Genomic DNA, 24,845 nt, shown 5'->3' with positions numbered 1-24,845 from the left:
CCTGCGGGGACGGGGCTGGGATTAAAAATACAAATATAGGACAAAACACACATCACGACAAGAGAGACAACACAACACTACATAAAGAGAGACCTAAGACAACAACACCCATCACAACCAGAGAGACAACACAACACTACATAAAGAGAGACCTAAGACAACAACACCCATCACAACAAGAGAGACAACACAGCACTACATAAAGAGAGACCTAAGACAACAACACCCATCACAACCAGAGAGACAACACAACACTACATAAAGAGAGACCTAAGACAACAACACCCATCACAACCAGAGAGACAACACAACACTACATAAAGAGAGACCTAAGACAACAACACCCATCACAACAAGAGAGACAACACAACACTACATAAAGAGAGACCTAAGACAACAACACCCATCACAACAAGAGAGACAACACAACACTACATAAAGAGAGACCTAAGACAACAACACGCATCACAACCAGAGAGACAACACAACACTACATAAAGAGAGACCTAAGACAACAACACCCATCACAACAAGAGAGACAACACAGCACTACATAAAGAGAGACCTAAGACAACAACACCCATCACAACAAGAGAGACAACACAACACTACATAAAGAGAGACCTAAGACAACAACACCCATCACAACAAGAGAGACAACACAACACTACATAAAGAGAGACCTAAGACAACAACACCCATCACAACAAGAGAGACAACACAACACTACATAAAGAGAGACCTAAGACAACGACACCCATCACAACAAGAGAGACAACACAACACTACATAAAGAGAGACCTAAGACAACGACACCCATCACAACAAGAGAGACAACACAACACTACATAAAGAGAGACCTAAGACAACAACACACATCACAACAAGAGAGACAACACAACACTACATAAAGAGAGACCTAAGACAACAACACCCATCACAACAAGAGAGACAACACAACACTACATAAAGAGAGACCTAAGACAACAACATCCATCACAACAAGAGAGACAACACAACACTACATAAAGAGAGACCTAAGACAACAACACCCATCACAACAAGAGAGACAACACAACACTACATAAAGAGAGACCTAAGACAACAACACCCATCACAACAAGAGAGACAACACAACACTACATAAAGAGAGACCTAAGACAACAACACCCATCACAACAAGAGAGACAACACAACACTACATAAAGAGAGACCTAAGACAACAACACCCATCACAACCAGAGAGACAACACAGCACTACATAAAGAGAGACCTAAGACAACAACACCCATCACAACCAGAGAGACAACACAACACTACATAAAGAGAGACCTAAGACAACAACACCCATCACAACAAGAGAGACAACACAGCACTACATAAAGAGAGACCTAAGACAACAACACCCATCACAACAAGAGAGATAACACAACACTACATAAAGAGAGACCTAAGACAACAACACCCATCACAACAAGAGAGACAACACAACACTACATAAAGAGAGACCTAAGACAACAACACCCATCACAACAAGAGAGACAACACAACACTACATAAAGAGAGACCTAAGACAACGACACCCATCACAACAAGAGAGACAACACAACACTACATAAAGAGAGACCTAAGACAACGACACCCATCACAACAAGAGAGACAACACAACACTACATAAAGAGAGACCTAAGACAACAACACACATCACAACAAGAGAGACAACACAACACTACATAAAGAGAGACCTAAGACAACAACACCCATCACAACAAGAGAGACAACACAACACTACATAAAGAGAGACCTAAGACAACAACATCCATCACAACAAGAGAGACAACACAACACTACATAAAGAGAGACCTAAGACAACAACACCCATCACAACAAGAGAGACAACACAACACTACATAAAGAGAGACCTAAGACAACAACACCCATCACAACAAGAGAGACAACACAACACTACATAAAGAGAGACCTAAGACAACAACACCCATCACAACAAGAGAGACAACACAACACTACATAAAGAGAGACCTAAGACAACAACACCCATCACAACAAGAGAGACAACACAACACTACATAAAGAGAGACCTAAGACAACAACACCCATCACAACCAGAGAGACAACACAACACTACATAAAGAGAGACCTAAGACAACAACACCCATCACAACAAGAGAGACAACACAACACTACATAAAGAGAGACCTAAGACAACAACACCCATCACAACCAGAGAGACAACACAGCACTACATAAAGAGAGACCTAAGACAACAACACCCATCACAACCAGAGAGACAACACAACACTACATAAAGAGAGACCTAAGACAACAACACCCATCACAACAAGAGAGACACCACAGCACTACATAAAGAGAGACCTAAGACAACAACACCCATCACAACAAGAGAGACAACACAACACTACATAAAGAGAGACCTAAAACAACAACACCCATCACAACAAGAGAGACAACACAACACTACATAAAGAGAGACCTAAGACAACAACACCCATCACAACAAGAGAGACAACACAACACTACATAAAGAGAGACCTAAGACAACGACACCCATCACAACAAGAGAGACAACACAACACTACATAAAGAGAGACCTAAGACAACAACACCCATCACAACAAGAGAGACAACACAACACTACATAAAGAGAGACCTAAGACAACAACACACATCACAACAAGAGAGACAACACAACACTACATAAAGAGAGACCTAAGACAACAACACCCATCACAACAAGAGAGACAACACAACACTACATAAAGAGAGACCTAAGACAACAACATCCATCACAACAAGAGAGACAACACAACACTACATAAAGAGAGACCTAAGACAACAACACCCATCACAACAAGAGAGACAACACAACACTACATAAGGAGAGACCTAAGACAACAACACCCATCACAACAAGAGAGACAACACAACATTACATAAGGAGAGACCTAAGACAACAACACCCATCACAACAAGCGAGACAACACAACACTACATAAAGAGAGACATAAGACAACAACACCCATCACAACAAGAGAGACAACACAACACTACATAAAGAGAGACCTAAGACAACAACACCCATCACAACAAGAGAGACAACACAACATTACATAAAGAGAGACATAAGACAACAACACCCATCACAACAAGAGAGACAACACAACACTACATAAAGAGAGACCTAAGACAACGACACCCATCACAACAAGAGAGACAACACAACACTACATAAAGAGAGACCTAAGACAACAACACACATCACAACAAGAGAGACAACACAACACTACATAAAGAGAGACCTAAGACAACAACACCCATCACAACAAGAGAGACAACACAACACTACATAAAGAGAGACCTAAGACAACAACACCCATCACAACCAGAGAGACAACACAACACTACATAAAGAGAGACCTAAGACAACAACACCCATCACAACAAGAGAGACAACACAACACTACATAAAGAGAGACCTAAGACAACAACACCCATCACAACCAGAGAGACAACACAGCACTACATAAAGAGAGACCTAAGACAACAACACCCATCACAACCAGAGAGACAACACAACACTACATAAAGAGAGACCTAAGACAACAACACCCATCACAACAAGAGAGACACCACAGCACTACATAAAGAGAGACCTAAGACAACAACACCCATCACAACAAGAGAGACAACACAACACTACATAAAGAGAGACCTAAAACAACAACACCCATCACAACAAGAGAGACAACACAACACTACATAAAGAGAGACCTAAGACAACAACACCCATCACAACAAGAGAGACAACACAACACTACATAAAGAGAGACCTAAGACAACGACACCCATCACAACAAGAGAGACAACACAACACTACATAAAGAGAGACCTAAGACAACGACACCCATCACAACAAGAGAGACAACACAACACTACATAAAGAGAGACCTAAGACAACAACACACATCACAACAAGAGAGACAACACAACACTACATAAAGAGAGACCTAAGACAACAACACCCATCACAACAAGAGAGACAACACAACACTACATAAAGAGAGACCTAAGACAACAACATCCATCACAACAAGAGAGACAACACAACACTACATAAAGAGAGACCTAAGACAACAACACCCATCACAACAAGAGAGACAACACAACACTACATAAGGAGAGACCTAAGACAACAACACCCATCACAACAAGAGAGACAACACAACATTACATAAGGAGAGACCTAAGACAACAACACCCATCACAACAAGCGAGACAACACAACACTACATAAAGAGAGACATAAGACAACAACACCCATCACAACAAGAGAGACAACACAACACTACATAAAGAGAGACCTAAGACAACAACACCCATCACAACAAGAGAGACAACACAACATTACATAAAGAGAGACATAAGACAACAACACCCATCACAACAAGAGAGACAACACAACACTACATAAAGAGAGACCTAAGACAACAACACCCATCACAACAAGAGAGACAACACAACACTACATAAAGAGAGACATAAGACAACAACACCCATCACAACAAGAGACAACACAACACTACATAAAGAGAGACATAAGACAACAACACCCATCACAACAAGAGAGACAACACAACACTACATAAAGAGAGACATAAGACAACAACACCCATCACAACAAGAGAGACAACACAACACTACATAAAGAGAGACATAAGACAACAACACCCATCACAACAAGAGACAACACAACACTACATAAAGAGAGACCTAAGACAACAACACCCATCACAACAAGAGAGACAACACAACACGACATAAAGAGAGACCTAAGACAACAACACCCATCACAACAAGAGACAACACAATACTACATAAAGAGAGACCTAAGACAACAACACCCATCACAACAAGAGAGACAACACAACACTATATAAAGAGAGACCTAAGACAACAACACCCATCACAACAAGAGAGACAACACAACACTATATAAAGAGACACCTAAGACAACAACACCCATCACAACAAAAGAGACAACACAACACTACATAAAGATATACCTAAGACAACAACATAGTATGGAAGCAACACATGACAACATAGCATGGTAGCAACACAACATGACAACAACATGGTAGCAACACAACATGGCAGCAGCACAACACAGTAGCAGCACAAAACAAACAGGGTACAAACATGATTAGGCACAGACAACAGCACAAAAGGCAAGAAGGTAAAGACAACAACAAATGTCTTTAAGAGTGTCCATGATTGAGTCTTTGAAAGAAGAAGGCTATTTTTCATGGCATTGTTTCCTTTCATAATTAATATAGGGAAGGGGAATATTAATAATAGCCTAACAATAATATGAATACTAATAATAGCCTAATAATAATAATACATAATAGTAATAACAGCCTAATAATAATAGTAATAATAATACATAATAGTAATAACAGCCTATTAAAAATAATAATACAAGTAAGAATACTAGTAATAATAATAGCCTAATATTAATAATAGTAATAATAGCCTAATATTAATAGTATTAATAGTAATAATAATAATAGCAATAATAATAATAATAATACTAACCGCAGTAATAATAGTAATATTATTATTATTATTAGTAATAATAATAATAGTAATAATAATGATAACAGTAATAATAATAATACTATAATTATAACAATAGTAATAATAATAATAGTAATAATAATAATAGTAATAATAATAATAATATTAATAGTAATACTAGTAATAATAATAGTAATAATAATAATAATGTAATTATAATACTAGTAATAATAATAGTAATAATAATAATAATGTAATTATAATAATAGTAATAATAATAGTAATAATAGTAATAATAATAATATTAATAATACTAGTAGTAGTAATAATAATAATACTAATAGCGGTAATAATACTAATACTAATAGTGGTAATAATAATAGTAATAATAACAATAGTAGTAATAGTAATAATAATAATATTAATAATACTAATAGCAATAATAATAATAGTAATAATAGTAATAATAATAATAATATTAATAATACTAATAGTAATAATACTACTAATACTAATAGCGGTAATAATAATGATAGTAATAAAAATAATACTAGTAATACTAATAATAATAATACTAGTAATAACAATAGTAATAATAATAATACGAATAGTAATAATAATAGCAATAAAAACAATAATACTAGTAATACTAATAATATTAGTCATAATAATACTAATAGAAGTAATAGGGATAATAATAATAATAATATTAGTCATAATAATACTAATAGAAGTAATAGGGATAATAATAATAATAATAATAATAATAACATAATAATAATAGTATTAGTCATAATAATACTAATAGAAGTAATAGGAATAATAATAATAATAACCTAATAATAATAATAATAATATCCTAATATCCTGGAGTCATAAACACAATTAATCAATAATTTATGTTATATGGCTGCTAACGGATCTGCTTTCGGAACAATTTTATGTGCGTAGACTGGGTTGGTGGGGTTGTGGACAGAAATCTGTCCTGATCTCGGGTATTGGGTGGGGCTGGAATTGATGTGGCCGACGTGGGGCGGGTGCGGCGCCAAAAAACAGATCTGTGTAGCACTCTAGTGTGTTTATTGCATCCACCTACCCTATGATGGGGTGGCTGAAGCCCAGTTTGGCGGTGGTATCCTGGATCTCTTTCTCCAGCCAGGCCTGGGGCCGGATCAGGTACTTGACCAACTGAGACACCCACCACACGGACGGGTCTCCATGGAGCCGGTGGAGGCGCTGGGCCAGGTCCTCTGGGATAGCCAGAGGCAGGTAGGGGGCGGGGGTGGAGACTGTCAACGATGGGTAACTCTACCACCTGGATGTCTCTGTCGTTAGCCTCACCTGGGGGGGAGAGAGGTAGAGAGGGAGAGGGGGGGTAATGAAGAGTGTAAGGGAAGGTAGAGAGGGAACACAGCGGCAGAATACCTGACCACTGTGACTGACCCAAAATTAAGGAAAGCGTTGACTATGTACAGACTCAGTGAGCATAGCATTGCTATTCAGAAAGGCCGCCGTAGGCAGACTTGGCTCTCAAGAGAAGACAGGCTATGTGCTCACTGCCCACAAAATGAGGTGGAAACTGAGCTGCACTTCCTAACCTCCTGCCCAATGTATGACCATATTAGAGAGACATATTTCCCTCAGATTACACAGATCCACAAAGAATTCAAAAACAAATACAATTTTGATAAACTGCCATATCTACTGGGTGAAATTCCACAGAGTGCCATCACAGCAACAAGATTTGTGACCTGTTGCCACGAGAAAAGGGCAACCAGTGAAGAACACACACCATTGTGAATACAACCCATATTTATGCTTATTTATTTTATCTTGTGTCCTTTAACCATTTGTACATTGTTAAAACACTGTATATATAGAATACGACATTTGGAATGTCTTTATTGTTTTGAAACTTATGTATGTGTAATGTTTACTGTTAATTTTTATTGTTTATTTCACTTTATATATTCACTTTATATATTATCTACCTCACTTGCTTTGGCAATGTTAACACATGTTTCCCATGCCAATAAAGCCCTTGAATTGAATTTAATTGAGAGGGGGTGGGGTGGGGAGAGAGAGGGGATGGGGAGACAGAGAGGGGTGGAGTGGGGGAGACAGCGAGAAAGATAGAGAGAGATAGAGAGAGGGAGATACTGTCGGTAGTGATAGAGTAGGACTGAATTGAATTGATATCAATTCTCAACTCCTGAGCCTCCTGCATGGAGGACAGCGGAGTCAATCACCACCTTCCGGAGACACCTGAAACCCCACCTCTTCAAGGAATACCTAGGATAGGATAAAGTAATCCTTCTCACCCCCCCCCTTAAATGATTTAGATGCACTGTTGTAAAGTGGCTGTTCCAATGGATGTCAGAAGGTGAATTCACCAATTTGTAAGTCGCTCTGGATAAGAGCGTCTGCTAAATGACTTAAATGTAAATGTAATGTAAAATGTTTTGATGCATGTAGCAGTAAAGATGCACTGAGAAGCATAGTGAGGTATGAGGAGCATGTCATAACAGCAGAACACAGGGAGAAGAAGTGTTCCACTTCCACACAATGTTGAGATTTACAATATTAACACAATTAAAATAATAATAATCAATATTTTCAACAGGACAACATTAACAACAATAATCAAGGGTAAAATAAGGGTTTCAAATTTGGGGAAATGACACTAATGTCACGCCTTGGTCTTAGTATTTTGTGTTTTCGTTAATTAGTTGGTCAGGCCAGGGTGTGACATGGGTTTATGTTGTTGTATTTCGTAGTGGAGTTTTTTAGTTATTGGGATTGCGGCTGAGTAGGGGTGTTGCATAGGCTTGGTGCCTGAGGCGGTTCTCAATCAGAGTCAGGTGATTCTCGTTGTCTCTGATTGGGAACCGTATTTAGGTAGCCTGGGTTTCACTTTGTATTTCGTGGGTGATTGTTCCTGTCTCTGTGTAGTGTTCACCAGATAGGCTGTAATTAGTTTTCACGTTCCGTTTGTTGTTTTGAATTTATTTAAGTTATTTCATGTATCGCTATCTTCTACATTAAAGACATGAGTAACCACCACGCTGCATTTCGGTCCGACTCTCTTTCAACAAAGAAGAACGCTGTTACAACTAATGGTTTCATATTTTTTACATTTTGTCAGAAAATGCAGCTCTGTCTCAGCTTCTGCTGTGGTTCTATCCATCTCTCCTCTCTCAGTTCAGGTGGCATGGAAACACATGTTTACATTGCCAAAGCAAGTGAAATAGATAATAAATAATACACATTTACAGTAAACATTACACTCACAAAAGTTCCAAAATAATAAACACATTTCAAATGGCATATGTGGAAATAGTTCCAAGTCCAAAAGGGATAATAAATAACCATAAATATAGGTTGTATTTACTATGGTGTTTCTTCTTCACTGGTTTCTCTTTTCTTTTGGCATCAGGTCACAAATCTTTCTGCTGTGAGCCAACAGCATACCACCCTGCATCCCACTGCTGGCTTGCCTCTGAAGTTAAGCAGGGTTGATCCTGGTCAGACTGTCACGTTATGACCTTAGTTCTTTTGTTACGTCTTTGTTTTAGTATGGTCAGGGTGTGAGTTGGGTGGGTTGTCTATGTTAGTTTTTCTATGATTTGATATTTCTGTGTTTGGCCTGGTATGGTTCTCAATCAGAGGCAGCTGTCAATCTTTGTCCCTGAATGAGAACCATATTTAGGTAGCCTGTTTTCTATTGTGTTTCGTGGGTGATTATTTTCTGTTTTCTGTTGTGTGTCTGCACCAGCCAGAGCTGTTTTCGGTCATTCTCTTTGTTATTTTGTTATTTCCGTGTTCATTCGAATAAATATGGACACATACCACGCTGCACCTTGGTCCTCACTTTCTTCCACCAACAACGGCTATTATACAGACCCTGGATAGGAGACCAGATGCTACTGGAAGTGGTGTTGGAAGGCCATTAGGAGGCACCCTTTCCCCTGGTCTATAAAACATATTCTAATCCCCCAGGTTAGTGATGGGGGACATTCCCCTCTGAAGGGTGCTGTCTTGCAGATGAGATGTTAAACAGGTGTCCTGTCTCTCTGTGATCACCAAAGATCCCATGGCACTTATTGTAAAAGTAGGGGTGTTAACCCTGGTGTCCTGGCTACATTCCTGGCCTGCATGGCACCTAATCATCCACAGTTTACAATTGGCTCAATGATCCCCTCTCTCCTGTAACTATTCCCCAGGTTGTTGCTGTAAATGAGAATGTGTCTCAATCAAGTTACCTGGTAAAATGGCACACTGTGGCATTACACTCAATAGATATGAGAGTTTATCAAAATTGCGTTTGTTTTTGAATTCTTTGCGGGTCTGTGTAATCTGAGGGAAATATGTGTCTCTAATATGGTTATACATTTGGCATGAGGTTAGGAAATGCAGCTCAGTTTGAGGGCATTGTGCACACTGAGTCTGTACATAGTCAAAGCTTTCCTTTAGTTTGGGTCAGTCACAGTGGCCAGGTATTGCCTACTATCTGTTCAGGGCCAATCTGTCTAATTGTGTTGCTGTCCTGGGGCTCTGTGGGGTCTGTTTGTGTTTGTGAACAGAGCCCCAGGACCAGCTTGCTTATTGGGACTCTTCTCCAGGTTCATCTCTCTGTAGGTGATAGCTTTTTTATGGAAGGTTTAGGAATCACTCCCTTTTAGTTCGTTGTAGAATTGAACGGCTCTTTTCTGGATTTTGATAATTAGCGGGTATTGGCTAAATTTGTCTCTGCATGCATTATTTGGTGTTTTACATTGTACACGGAGGATATTTTTGCAGAATTCTGCATGCAGAGTCTCAATTTGGTGTTTGTCCCATTTTGTGAATTCTTTGTTGGTGAGCGGACCCCAGACCTCACAACCATAAAAGGCAATGGGTTCTATACTGATTCAAGTATTTTTAGCCAGATCCTAATTGGTATGCCAAATGTTATGTTCCTTTTGATGCTATAGAAGGCCCTTCTTAACTTGTCTCTCATATCTCTCTGACTGTTCACAGCTTTGTGGAAGTTACCTGTGGCCCTGATGTTTAGGCCAAGGTAAGAATAGTTTGTGTGCTCTCGGGCAATGTTTACTAGATGGAATTTGTATTTGTGGTCCTGGCAACTGGACCTTTTTTGGAACACCATTATTTTTGTCTTACTGAGATTTACTGTCAAGGCCCAGGTCTGACAGAAACTGTGCAGAAGATCTAGGTGCTGCTGTAAGCCCTCCTTTGATGGGGACAGAAGCACCAGATCATCAGCAAACAGTAGACATTTGACTCTAGTAGGGTGAGGCCGGGTGCTGCAGACTGTTCTAGTGTCCTCGCCAATTCGTTGATGTATATGTTGAAGAGGGTGGGGCTTAAGCTGCATCCCTGTCCCATCCCAAGGCACTGTGGAAGGAAATGTGTGCTTTTTGCAACATTGTTGTTTGTGTTGATTGGATTTTATAATGTCGTGTGTTTTCCCTCAACACCACTTTCCATCAATTTCTAAAGCAGACCCTCATGCCAAATTGAGTCAAAAGCTTTTTTGAAATCAACAAAGCATTTGTAGACTTTGCCTTTGTTTTGGTTTGTTTGTTTGTCAATTAGTGTGAGCAGGGTGAACACGTGGTCTGTCATTCGGTAATTTGGTAAAAAGTCAATTTGACCTTTGCTCAGTACATTGTTTTCACTGAGGAAATGTACAAGCGTTGGGTTAATGTCAATGCAGAGGATTTTCTCAAGGTTGCTGTTGACGCATATCCCACGGTAGTTACTGGGGTCAATTGTTTTTCCACTTTTGTGGATTGGGGTGATCAGTCTTTAGTTCCAAATATTGGGGAAGATGCCAGAGCTAAGGATAATGTTAAAGAGTTTAAGTATAGCCAATTGGAATTTGTGGTCTGTATATTTTTTCATTTAATTTAGGATACCATCAACATTACAGGCTTTTTTGGGTTGGAGGGTTTGTATTTTGTCCTGAAGTTCATTCAATGTAATTGGAGAATCCAGTGAGTTCTGTTAGTCTTTAATAGTTGATTCTAACATTTGTATTTGATCATGTATATGTTTTTTGCTGTTTGTTCTTTGTTCTTTGTTATAGGGCCAAAAAGATTGGAGAAGTAGATACATACATCATACATACATACATACATACATACATCTCCATATTAGATAGATAACTCTTCGTGTTGTTTGTTTAGTGTTTTCCATTTTCCCGAGAAGTGGTCAGAGGCTATCGATTCCTCAATTACATTGAGCTGATTTCTGACGTATTTCTGCATTGTTTTAGTGAGTCACCATAGTGAAAGTGTAGGCTCAGGTTTTCTGGGTCTTCATGTTTTTGTTTGGACAGGTTTCTGAATTTCTTTCTCAGGTTTTTGCATTCTTCATCAAACCATTTGTCATTGTTTTAAATGTTCTTAGGTTTTCTGCTTGATTTTTTTTGCTTTGATAGGGATGCTGGGAGGTCAAATATACTGTTTAGGTTTTCTACTGCCACGTTTACACCTTCACTATTACATTGAAACATTTTGTCCAGGAAGTAGTCTAAAAGGGATTAAATTGGTTGTTGCCTAATCTGTTTTTTGGTAGGTTTCTCTCTCTCCTCTCCACTGCTCTAGACTAACACTGCTGCTGACTGGTTCTGCCTGTATCCCCTAGGACAGTGGTTCCCAACTTTTTTCGGTTAGTGTACCACCATCTGAATTTTGATCTACCAGTAAAATACCCCCTCATGTGCATTTTACCAATAGGACTATGATCTCATGAGTATTCTAAAGTACCCCCTGTGGATAGGCCAAGTGCCCCCAGGGGTCCTAGTAACCCTGGTTGGGAACCAATGCCCTCGGACATCCTGTTTTCCAGTTCTTATTATTTAAACACCACACAACACTCAAACATACAGTATCTGGACTAACTAGTTTCAGTCTTTATCCATTCAACCATTCTTAAATCAGTCAGATAAATACATCTGTTCTCATTACCTGTACCATTTCCCCACTCGAGAAGCTTCAAAGGACACTGAACAATACAATTACAAACAATCCAAGTAGTTATAGTTACAGTGGGAACAATGAAAGTTCCAACATCCATGGGCGTTGGGTGTACAAGTACAACAGGTGAAAGCAGATAACAGAGTCACACCTGCAGTACTGCTAGTGGTGGAAATCACTATGACTAAGCCTTTTAATGACTCTTCTATATCTAAAGAGTAAATGGCTAAGACTGATTGTACTCCTTGACCCTCCTTCTTTGAGTAGGAGTGCTGACGACACATTCTGACAGAGAGTAATAATTAGCCTCAAGAACAGTTTTACTTCACATTTATCAAGTCAATGAAATATGAATGATGTCATTAGGTGAATTCACCAATTTGTAAGTCGCTCTGGATAAGAGCGTCTGCCAAATGACTTAAATGTAAATGTAAATGAATGAGGTACTTTTACAATGGGACATCCCCACGGAGGGAAGAACGAGTGTGAGGGATGTAGAGAGAGAAGAGAGGGATGGAGAGAAGACAAGAGAATGTCTGCTTTCGTTGTCATAAAAAAGAGGAAATGAAAAGAAGAAATGTCGCTTCGAATGAACTGGAATATTTCACCAAACAAAACCATTAAAGACAGTCAACCTCTGCCTGACCTGACCTGACCCTGAACCTGCCTGCCGTCCTGTACCATTGCCCCACTACTCTGGATTAGCGACCTCTGCCTGACCTGACCCTGAGCCCGCCTGCCATCCTGTACCATTTCCCCACTACTCTGGATTAGCGACCTCTGCCTGACCTGACCCTGATCCCGCCTGCCGTCCTGTACCATTTCCCCACTACTCTGGATTAGCGACCTCTGCCTGACCTGACCCTGAGCCCGCCTGCCGTCCTGTACCATTTCCCCACTACTCTGGATTAGCGACCTCTGCCTGACCTGACCCTGATCCCACCTGCCGTCCTGTACCATTTCCCCACTACTCTGGATTAGCGACCTCTGCCTGACCTGACCCTGAGCCTGCCTGCCGTCCTGTACCTTGGCCCCACTACTCTGGATTAGCGACCTCTGCCTGACCTGACCCTGACCCTGAGCCTGCCTGCCGTCCTGTACCTTGGCCCCACTACTCTGGATTAGCGACCTCTGCCTGACCTGACACTGATCCCGCCTGCCGTCCTGTACCATTTCCCCACTACTCTGGATTAGCGACCTCTGCCTGACCTGACCCTGAGCCCGCCTGCCGTCCTGTACCATTTCCCCACTACTCTGGATTAGCGACCTCTGCCTGACCTGACCCTGATCCCACCTGCCGTCCTGTACCATTTCCCCACTACTCTGGATTAGCGACCTCTGCCTGACCTAACCCTGAGCCTGCCTGCCGTCCTGTACCTTGGCCCCACTACTCTGGATTAGCGACCTCTGCCTGACCTGACCCTGACCCTGAGCCTGCCTGCCGTCCTGTACCTTGGCCCCACTACTCTGGATTAGCGACCTCTGCCTGACCTGACCCAGACCCTGAGCCTGCCTGCCGTCCTGTACCATTTCCCCACTACTCTGGATTAGCGACCTCTGCCTGACCTGACCCTGACCCTGAGCCTGCCTGCCGTCCTGTACCTTTGCCCCACTACTCTGGATTAGCGACCTCTGCCTGACCTGACCCTGAGCCTGAGCCTGCCTGCCGTCCTGTACCATTTCCCCACTACTCTGGATAAGCGACCTCTGCCTGACCTGACCCTGAACCTGCCTGCCATCCTGTACCATTTCCCCACTACTCTGGATTAGCGACTTCTGCCTGACCTGACCCTGAGCCTGCCTGCCATCCTGTACCTTGGCCCCACTACTCTGGATTAGCGACCTCTGCCTTGGAATAAATATTAAAAGGCTTTATAAATGATTATTTAGGAAATTCCCCAGCCTGGATGACATATCTCTGTTGTCACATTTCCACATTGGGACTGGTGTGTCTCTCTCTCAAGCATGAAAGAGAGCAGAGGCAGACTCAAATCAGTACAATGGTCATCATCAATCTCCCTGTACCACAAACAATGAACCAGATGTATAATGTCATTCTGTTACTTGGTACCGTGTGCTCTGTGTGAAGTATGTTACCATGGACACGACCCCCTCATCAAAGGTCACGGTCAACTCACCTGACCAGTGTCCGGTGGTGACCCCGGTGCGGTCGGTGCATGTCTGACTGACTGGGAGGAAGACGGTCTCCCAGCCGCCTGTGGCGTAGCGCCAGTTTTGGGACTCCAGGATGAGGGTACGCTGGGTGCCGTATGCGATCATGAAGCAGTAGACCACATGGTGCAGCTGGCAGCCGTAGCCACAGCCCTTGTTGATGTTACACACCAGCTTCCTGGCCTTGGAGCAGTCCTGGGGGTTCTGGAGGCGAGAAGGGAGGAGAAGGGGAGAGACGAGGTACAGTTGTTACAGTTGTTACAACACAGGGAGACCTGAGGTGCCTTGTTAGCTAAAGTTATGGTGAAGATGAAAGAGTCGAGACACTGTCACACATTTCAGAGCCAAAAGTGTATTTCAGAGTTCCGGATATTCTCTTATAGAGACCATAGAGAGACAGACGGACAGACAGACACATTGTCCCAGAAATAAGGATTTGAGCCCATTGCCTACAATTTAATACTTCAAACCAATGTGTCTGTTTTTTCTGTTCTGCTACTCTAGTCCGTCAGTCCTGCAGGAGGGGAGGGAGTCAGGGAGGGTCTGAAGACAGAATCCATTAACGTGATGTTCTTAACTCATCTCCTGATCCTACTAATCAGGTTGACAACATGTTAACTAAGATCTAGGATTACAGCTCTGAGACTGTAGGGGCTGGGGGGTGTGTGTCTGTCATCATTATATATGCACTACTGGTCAAAAGTTTTAGAACACCTACTCATTCAAGCATTCCAGGTGAAGCTAGTGGAGAGAATGCCAAGAGTGTGCTAAGCTATCATCAAGGCAAATGGTGGCTATTTTGAAGAATCTCAAATATAAAATATATTTTGATTTGTTTAACACTTTTGATGTCTTCACAATTATTCTACAATATAGAAAATAGTACAAATCGCCTCCCTGCGGACCTGGCATCCTTTCACTCCCTCCTCTCTACATTTTCCTCCTCTGTCTCTGCTGCTAAAGCCACTTTCTACCACTCTAAATTCCAAGCATCTGCCTCTAACCCTAGGAAGCTCTTTGCCACCTTCTCCTCCCTCCTGAATCCTCCTCCCCCTCCCCCCCTCCTCCCTCTCTGCAGATGACTTCGTCAACCATTTTGAAAAGAAGGTCGACGACATCCGATCCTCGTTTGCTAAGTCAAACGACACCGCTGGTTCTGCTCACACTGCCCTACCCTGTGCTCTGACCTCTTTCTCCCCTCTCTCTCCAGATGAAATCTCGCTTCTTGTGACGGCCGGCCGCCCAACAACCTGCCCGCTTGACCCTATCCCCTCCTCACTTCTCCAGACCATTTCCGGAGACCTTCTCCCTTACCTCACCTCGCTCATCAACTCATCCCTGACCGCTGGCTACGTCCCTTCCGTCTTCAAAGAGAGCGAGAGTTGCACCCCTTCTGAAAAAACCTACACTCGATCCCTCCGATGTCAACAACTACAGACCAGTATCCCTTCTTTCTTTTCTCTCCAAAACTCTTGAACGTGCCGTCCTTGGCCAGCTCTCCGGCTATCTCTCTCAGAATGACCTTCTTGATCCAAATCAGTCAGGTTTCAAGACTAGTCATTCAACTGAGACTGCTCTTCTCTGTATCACGGAGGCGCTCCGCACTGCTAAAGCTAACTCTCTCTCCTCTGCTCTCATCCTTCTAGACCTATCGGCTGCCTTCGATACTGTGAACCATCAGATCCTCCTCTCCACCCTCTCCGAGTTGGGCATCTCCGGCGCGGCCCACGCTTGGATTGCGTCCTACCTGACAGGTCGCTCCTACCAGGTGGCGTGGCGAGAATCTGTCTCCTCGCCACGCGCTCTCACCACTGGTGTCCCCCAGGGCTCTGTTCTAGGCCCTCTCCTATTCTCGCTATACACCAAGTCACTTGGCTCTGTCATAACCTCACATGGTCTCTCCTATCATTGCTATGCAGACGACACACAATTAATCTTCTCCTTTCCCCCTTCTGATGACCAGGTGGCGAATCGCATCTCTGCATGTCTGGCAGACATATCAGTGTGGATGACGGATCACCACCTCAAGCTGAACCTCGGCAAGACGGAGCTGCTCTTCCTCCCGGGGAAGGACTGCCCGTTCCATGATCTCGCCATCACGGTTGACAACTCCATTGTGTCCTCCTCCCAGAGCGCTAAGAACCTTGGCGTGATCCTGGACAACACCCTGTCGTTCTCAACTAACATCAAGGCGGTGGCCCGTTCCTGTAGGTTCATGCTCTACAACATCTGCAGAGTACGACCCTGCCTCACACAGGAAGCGGCGCAGGTCCTAATCCAGGCACTTGTCATCTCCCGTCTGGATTACTGCAACTCGCTGTTGGCTGGGCTCCCTGCCTGTGCCATTAAACCCCTACAACTCATCCAGAACGCCGCAGCCCGTCTGGTGTTCAACCTTCCCAAGTTCTCTCACGTCACCCCGCTCCTCCGCTCTCTCCACTGGCTTCCAGTTGAAGCTCGCATCCACTACAAGACCATGGTGCTTGCCTACGGAGCTGTGAGGGGAACGGCACCGCAGTACCTCCAGGCTCTGATCAGGCCCTACACCCAAACAAGGGCACTGCGTTCATCCACCTCTGGCCTGCTCGCCTCCCTACCACTGAGGAAGTACAGTTCCTGCTCAGCCCAGTCAAAACTGTTCGCTGCTCTGGCCCCCGAATGGTGGAACAAACTCCCTCACGACGCCAGGACAGCGGAGTCAATCACCACCTTCCGGAGACACCTGAAACCCCACCTCTTTAAGGAATACCTAGGATAGGATAAAGTTATCCTTCTCACCCCCCCCCCTTAAATGATTTAGATGCACTATTGTAAAGTGGCTGTTCCACTGGATGTCATAAGGTGAATTCACCAATTTGTAAGTCGCTCTGGATAAGAGCGTCTGCCAAATGACTTAAATGTAAATGTAAATGTAAGAAAAACCCTGGAATGAGTAGGTGTGTCAAAAACATTTGACTGGTACTGTATGTATCCACACCCCTTTCCTTTGACAGTCCACATTGAGCTCAGGAGCATCCCATTTCCTTTGACAGTCCACATTGAGCTCAGGAGCATCCCATTTCCTTTGACAGTCCACATTGAGCTCAGGAGCATCCCATTTCCTTTGACAGTCCACATTGAGCTCAGCAGCATCCCATTTCCTTTGACAGTCCACATTGAGCTCAGGAGCATCCCCTTTCCTTTGAGAATCCGTCAGATGTCACTACAACTTGATTGGAGCCCACCTGTTGCCAATTCAATTGTTTGGACATGATTTATAAAGAAACACACCTGTATATATAAGGTCAGAGTTGACAGTGCATGTCAGAGAAAACTATACCATAAAGTCAAAGGAACTGTTCTTTGATCTCAGAGATAGAACTGTGATGAGGCATATATCTGGGGAAGGGTATAAAACAATTTCTAGAGTGTTGAACGTTTCCAAGAGCACAGTGGTCTTCAAAAAATCTGGAACTAACCTCCAAGAGCAGGCCGTCCAACCAAACTGAGCAACCGGGCAAGAGGACCTTGGTCAGGGAGATGACCATGAACCCAATGACCACTCTGACAGAACTACAGACTTCCTTGGCTGTCTGTACAGTACTTCACCAATGTGGGTTTATGTGAGAGTGGCCAGATGGAAGCCACGTCTGAGAAAAAGGCACATGGCAGCAGGCCTGGAGATTGCAACAAGAAACGTGAAAGATTCTGAGAGCATAAGGCAAACAATTCTGTGGTCTGTTGAGACAGAAATATAACTCTTTGGCCTGAATGCAAAGCGCTATGTCTGGAGAAAACCAGGCACAGCTTATCACCTGTCTAACACCACCCCTACTGTGAAGCATGGTGGTGGCAGCATCATGCTATGAGGATGCTTTTCAGCAGCAGGGACTGGAATACTGTTACTTGGCCAATCAAGAACATTCACTGTCTTTGTGTTGTAGGTTATTGCTACTGAAAGGTGAATTCCTCTCCCAGTCTCTGGTGTAAAGCAGACTGAAGCACGTTTTCCATTAGGATTTTGCCTTTGCTTAGCTCCATCCTGTTTCTTTTCATCCTGAAAAACTCCCCAGTATTTGCCGATGTCAAGTATACCCATACCATGATACAGCTACCACAATTCCTGAAAATAAGGAGGCAGTTACTCAGTGATGTGTTGTGTTGGATTTGACCTAAACATACAGTAATGCTTTGCACTTATGGCACAAAGATATATTCTTTTGTTGTGTTTTTTTTTGCAGTATTACTTTAGTTCCTTGTTGCATACAAGATGCATGTTTAGGAATATTCTGTATATTTGTATTCTTCTTTTCAACTTGATTTGATTTTGTGTGTGTTTGTGACTGGAGGCGGGTGGGATGGAGTTGGGGTATGGAAAGGTCAACCATCAGTCACTGGCAGCTGATAGGAGATGTATGGTGGGGACTGGGGATCTGTGAGAGAAAGAAAGATAGAAGGAGCGATTGTGTGTGTGTAGAGTATATAAGGGGTAGAGCAGCAGAGGGATCGCCCCCTTCCATTGACTGGTGATGGATAGCTGAGGTAGGAACAGAGAGACAGGCAAGATCACTGCTCCTCCATCACACACAGCCAATATGCTATCTGACCAATCCACCCACACATCAAGTGAATCACTAGCTAGTTAACATTAATAGCACAGAGGGATTCATTATTACTCATTAACAACCTCTACTTTGCTCTCAACATTCCTCATCAATTAGGGCCCTGTGTTTTGGGATATCATGTCACATGACCTAGATTTTAACCTTCATTTTAAGCCTTTTCCAGACATGACAATTACACCAAAAATAAAAGCATTTGTCTGAGGATGGTGGCAGATCATCTGACATAAAAAGAAAAGGGGACAGTTTGATGATCGTCCAAAACGTATCATTAACTAGCCTATACACACACATGCACACACACTCCTACACACGCACACACACACACTCCTGCACACGCACACACACACACTCCTATGCACGAACACAGACGCACACACACTCCCATGCACGCACACATACACACTTTCTATGATATAAAACAGTTTGAGTTGGCACTCTCGTGTTATATACTGAAAAGATAGTTGCATAACCTAGCTAGCTAGCTCAGCTCCTTCACAAGACAGAAAGCAGGTTGAACGGTTCTCAATATGGTTACACTGAGTGATACGTTGTCATGAAGCCTGGCAACAACAACATAATTACAAGTGTGTCAGGAGGGAGAAAAACATCTTACAGATATTAACCTAACTCACAGGGGAGGCGACAATCACATCCCACCACTTGCTGTCTGAATCCTGTTACACACCGACAGAGGGGTATATGTGTACCAGTGACAGAGAGGAGCTCTGGTCCTGTATGGCTCAGTTGGTAGAGCATGGTGCTTGTAACGCCAGAACTAGGGCTTAGAATCCCAGGGCCACCACAAAATTAAAATGTATGCATGACCGTAAGTCGCTTTGGATAAAAGCGGCTGCTAAATGGTATATCCTGTACCTGCATCTCCATACCGGCCTACTCAGCACACATACTACAGACCGTCAGAAGTTGATTCATTCATCAGCTAAAGTTAAGAATACACAAGTGTGGGATTATAGATGAGCCAACAAACCACCATGCACACATGGAACATGTGGGATGGATCCTAACCAGCCTCTGGTGTTGGCTAAAAGGCTTCCATATGTGTCCTAGGTGTTGAACTGTGTTGTAGACATAACTGTTGGTGTGTGTTGTAGACATAACTGTTGGTGTGTGTTGTAGACATAACTGTTGGTATGGTACTAGGTGTTGAACTGTGTTGTAGACATAACTGTTGGTCTGTGTTGTAGACCATAACTGTTGGTCTGTGTTGTAGACCATAACTGTTGATCTGTGTTGTAGACATAACTGTTGGTATGGTACTAGGTGTTGGTCTGTGTTGTAGACATAACTGTTGGTCTGGTACTAGGTGTTGGTCTGTGTTGTAGACATAACTGTTGGTATGGTACTAGGTGTTGAACTGTGTTGTAGACATAACTGTTGGTCTGTGTTGTAGACCATAACTGTTGGTGTGTGTTGTAGACATAACTGTTGGTATGGTACTAGGTGTTGAACTGTGTTGTAGACATAACTGTTGGTCTGTGTTGTAGACCATAACTGTTGGTCTGTGTTGTAGACCATAACTGTTGATCTGTGTTGTAGACATAACTGTTGGTATGGTACTAGGTGTTGGTCTGTGTTGTAGACATAACTGTTGGTATGGTACTAGGTGTTGGTCTGTGTTGTAGACATAACTGTTGGTATGGTACTAGGTGTTGAACTGTGTTGTAGACATAACTGTTGGTCTCTGTGTTGTAGACATAACTGTTGGTCTGTGTTGTAGACATAACTGTTGGTCTGTGTTGTAGACATAACTGTTGGTCTGTGTTGTAGACATAACTGTTGGTCTGGTACTAGGGGTTGGTCTGTATTGTAGACATAACTGTTGGTATGGTACTAGGTGTTGGTCTGTATTGTAGACATAACTGTTGGTATGGTACTAGGTGTTGGTCTGTGTTATAGACATAACTGTTGGTATGGTACTAGGTGTTGGTCTGTGTTGTAGACATAACTGTTGGTATGGTACTAGGTGTTGGTCTGTGTTGTAGACATAACTGTTGGTATGGCACTAGGTGTTGAACTGTGTTGTAGACATAACTGTTGGTATGGTACTAGGTGTTGGTCTGTGTTGTAGACATAACTGTTGGTATGGTACTAGGTGTTGGTCTGTGTTGTAGACATAACTGTTGGTATGGTACTAGGTGTTGGTCTGTGTTGTAGACATAACTGTTGGTATGGTACTAGGTGTTGGTCTGTGTTGTAGACATAACTGTTGGTATGGTACTAGGTGTTGGTCTGTATTGTAGACATAACTGTTGGTCTGGTACTAGGTGTTGGTCTGTATTGTAGACATAACTGTTGGTATGGTACTAGGTGTTGGTCTGTGTTGTAGACATAACTGTTGGTATGGTACTAGGTGTTGGTCTGTGTTGTAGACATAACTGTTGGTATGGTACTAGGTGTTGGTCTGTGTTGTAGACATAACTGTTGGTATGGTACTAGGTGTTGGTCTGTGTTGTAGACATAACTGTTGGTATGGTACTAGGTGTTGGTCTGTATTGTAGACATAACTGTTGGTATGGTACTAGGTGTTGGTCTGTGTTGTAGACATAACTGTTGGTATGGTACTAGGTGTTGGTCTGTGTTGTAGACATAACTGTTGGTATGGTACTAGGTGTTGGTCTGTGTTGTAGACATAACTGTTGGTATGGTACTAGGTGTTGGTCTGTATTGTAGACATAACTGTTGGTCTGGTACGAGGTGTTGGTCTGTATTGTAGACATAACTGTTGGTATGGTACTAGGTGTTGGTCTGTATTGTAGACATAACTGTTGGTCTGGTACTAGGTGTTGGTCTGTATTGTAGACATAACTGTTGGTATGGTACTAGGTGTTGGTCTGTGTCGTAGACATAACTGTTGGTATGGTACTAGGTGTTGAACTGTGTTGTAGACATACAGTAACATTACCTGGAGGTATGTGATCCTATTCTGTACCATGTCAGACAGGTCCTTGGCCTCCTTCTCTCTCCAGTCTCCTGCTCCATCAGCCTGGCTCAGGTAGTGCAGGTCAGTCATGATCGACCTGGGGTCACACACACAGTACATTAACACAGGCTTAGAGGTCACAGCTGGGCCACAACATTGTAAGGCTTCCAAGGTGCATTATGTAACATATGTTATCCATGTGTTTTCTGGTGCGGCCTCATCTGGTGCGACCCAGAAAAACCAGCCCCAAACCGAGTGAGATGCAGGACATTCATCAAGGGTCTATGCTCTTTATAGAAGCCTAAGGCTTAAGTAAGTAAGTAAGTAAGTAAGTAAGTAAGTGAGTGAGTGAGTGAGTGAGTGAGTGAGTGAGCGTGTGTGCGTGCGTGCAGTACCTCTGCTGGTGTCCCAGCTCTTGCAGCAGTGTGTCGCTGTGTTTCTGCAGGTCCCCCTGCTCCATGTGACCCAGCTTCTTGACCTCACTGCGGACAAAGTACCAAATCTCCTTCACCCCGTTCTCTATCTTCCTCCGCAGCTCCTCCTGGTTCCTACCTGGCCCTGGAAATAACAAAATAAACACAGTCACTCACAGGAGGGAAATGTATGTTTCTTTCAAACATCTTTATGATTAAATGGAATGCATTTCGGGAGAAAACAAGATAACAAGATAATGCACACACTCAGCTGAGATTTTCTGTAGCCCCACAGATCCTGGATCAGCTTAACACACAGGACCTCACACCACACACAGCTGATCTCTTGAGCAAGGCACTTAACCTCAGACCTGCTCCAGGGGCGCTGCTCTGCCGCTGAACTTGTGCTGTTTACAGACTCTTGGGTGACTCAATGAGAAGAAACATATCCATTTCAATGGACAATAAAGTTTGCCCTTAGAGACAGATCCAGGATTAACATCCAGGATTAACCCTTAAGCTTTAAAAGGGAAAGGGCAAACTGTCCTGAGATCAGTCTCTGGCCTGGGCCCACTTCTTCCTACTTCATTGCACATCATGGGAAATGGTGTCACAGACAAATAAGTGTCACAGCAGTTAAGTTAAGGACATTCTAGTACTACAAGGTCAGAGCCATATTACTAATATAGAACTGACATGCTATTGTTTCTACAGGACAAGTAGCCTAGAGTAGCCTTTAAAGCATTGTTATATTGTTTATACAGGACAAGTAGCCTCAGATAGCCTTTAAAGCATTGTTATATTGTTTATACGGGACAAGTAGCCTCAGGTAGCCTTTAAAGCATTGTTATATTGTTTATACAGGACAAGTAGCCTCAGGTAGCCTTTAAAGCATTGTTATATTGTTTGTACGGGACAAGTAGCCTCAGGTAGCCTTTAAAGCATTGTTATATTGTTTATACGGGACAAGTAGCCTCAGGTAGCCTTTAAAGCATTGTTATATTGTTTGTACGGGACAAGTAGCCTCAGGTAGCCTTTAAAGCATTGTTATATTGTTTATACGGGACAAGTAGCCTCAGGTAGCCTTTAAAGCATTGTTATATTGTTTATACGGGACAAGTAGCCTCAGGTAGCCTTTAAAGCATTGTTATATTGTTTGTACGGGACAAGTAGCCTCAGGTAGCCTTTAAAGCATTGTTATATTGTTTATACAGGACAAGTAGCCTCAGGTAGCCTTTAAAGCATTGTTATATTGTTTGTACGGGACAAGTAGCCTCAGGTAGCCTTTAAAGCATTGTTATATTGTTTGTACGGGACAAGTAGCCTCAGGTAGCCTTTAAAGCATTGTTATATTGTTTATACAGGACAAGTAGCCTCAGGTAGCCTTTAAAGCATTGTTATATTGTTTATACGGGACAAGTAGCCTCAGGTAGCCTTTAAAGCATTGTTATATTGTTTATACGGGACAAGTAGCCTCAGGTAGCCTTTAAAGCATTGTTATATTGTTTATACGGGACAAGTAGCCTCAGGTAGCCTTTAAAGCATTGTTATATTGTTTGTACGGGACAAGTAGCCTCAGGTAGCCTTTAAAGCATTGTTACATCAGGTATCAGATATCAGGTTTACTAGGTCACTCCATACATACATAATAACAGTCATAGTAATCAATGCTTAACTGTCTTCATGTAGCCTGTTTTCATAATGTTTCAAACGACACTAAGGGTTGTGGCAGTATAATGAAGCAGCCGACCCAGAAGAACAGTTGTTTGTGGCGCTCATGTTACAGTGAAGAAAAGGGAATTAAGTTTTCTGTCTGAAATAGGAGGAAAGAGGAATGGAGGAGTGGACAGGGAATCCTGCCTGGGAATACTGCTCCTCACTGCCTCCTGTCCTAATTTCCAAGGTTTTTGTGTGTGTGTGTGTGTGTGTGTGTGTGTGTGTGTGTGTGTGTGTGTGTGTGTGTGTGTGTGTGTGTGTGTGTGTGTGTGTGTGTGTGTGGGTGTTTGTGTGTTTGCCTGGGTGTGTGCGTGTGTGTGTGCGCGTGCGTGTGTGTGTTTGCCTGGGTGTGTGCGTATGTGTGTGTGTGTGTGTGTGCGTGCGTGTGCGCATGCGT

The 24,845-nt window shown here is 42.7% G+C and overlaps 1 protein-coding gene across 1 annotated transcript in view; it reads right to left on the bottom strand.

Moving 5' to 3' along the window:
• The window catches only part of fut8a (fucosyltransferase 8a (alpha (1,6) fucosyltransferase)), a 190,556-nt gene that overhangs the window by 5,155 nt on the left and 160,556 nt on the right, over positions 1-24,845 (bottom strand). Inside the window, 5 exon segments of the mRNA XM_064953339.1 lie at positions 6,716-6,895; positions 6,897-6,960; positions 14,741-14,978; positions 22,302-22,416; positions 22,715-22,877. Of these exon segments, the coding sequence (XP_064809411.1) occupies positions 6,716-6,895; positions 6,897-6,960; positions 14,741-14,978; positions 22,302-22,416; positions 22,715-22,877 (760 nt within the window).

The sequence above is a fragment of the Oncorhynchus masou genome, chromosome 32, assembly GCF_036934945.1.
Source record: "Oncorhynchus masou masou isolate Uvic2021 chromosome 32, UVic_Omas_1.1, whole genome shotgun sequence".
Taxonomy (NCBI): domain Eukaryota; kingdom Metazoa; phylum Chordata; class Actinopteri; order Salmoniformes; family Salmonidae; genus Oncorhynchus; species Oncorhynchus masou.
The sequence above is the reverse complement of the archived record's forward strand: the minus strand, read 5'-3'. Positions and strand labels throughout refer to the sequence as shown.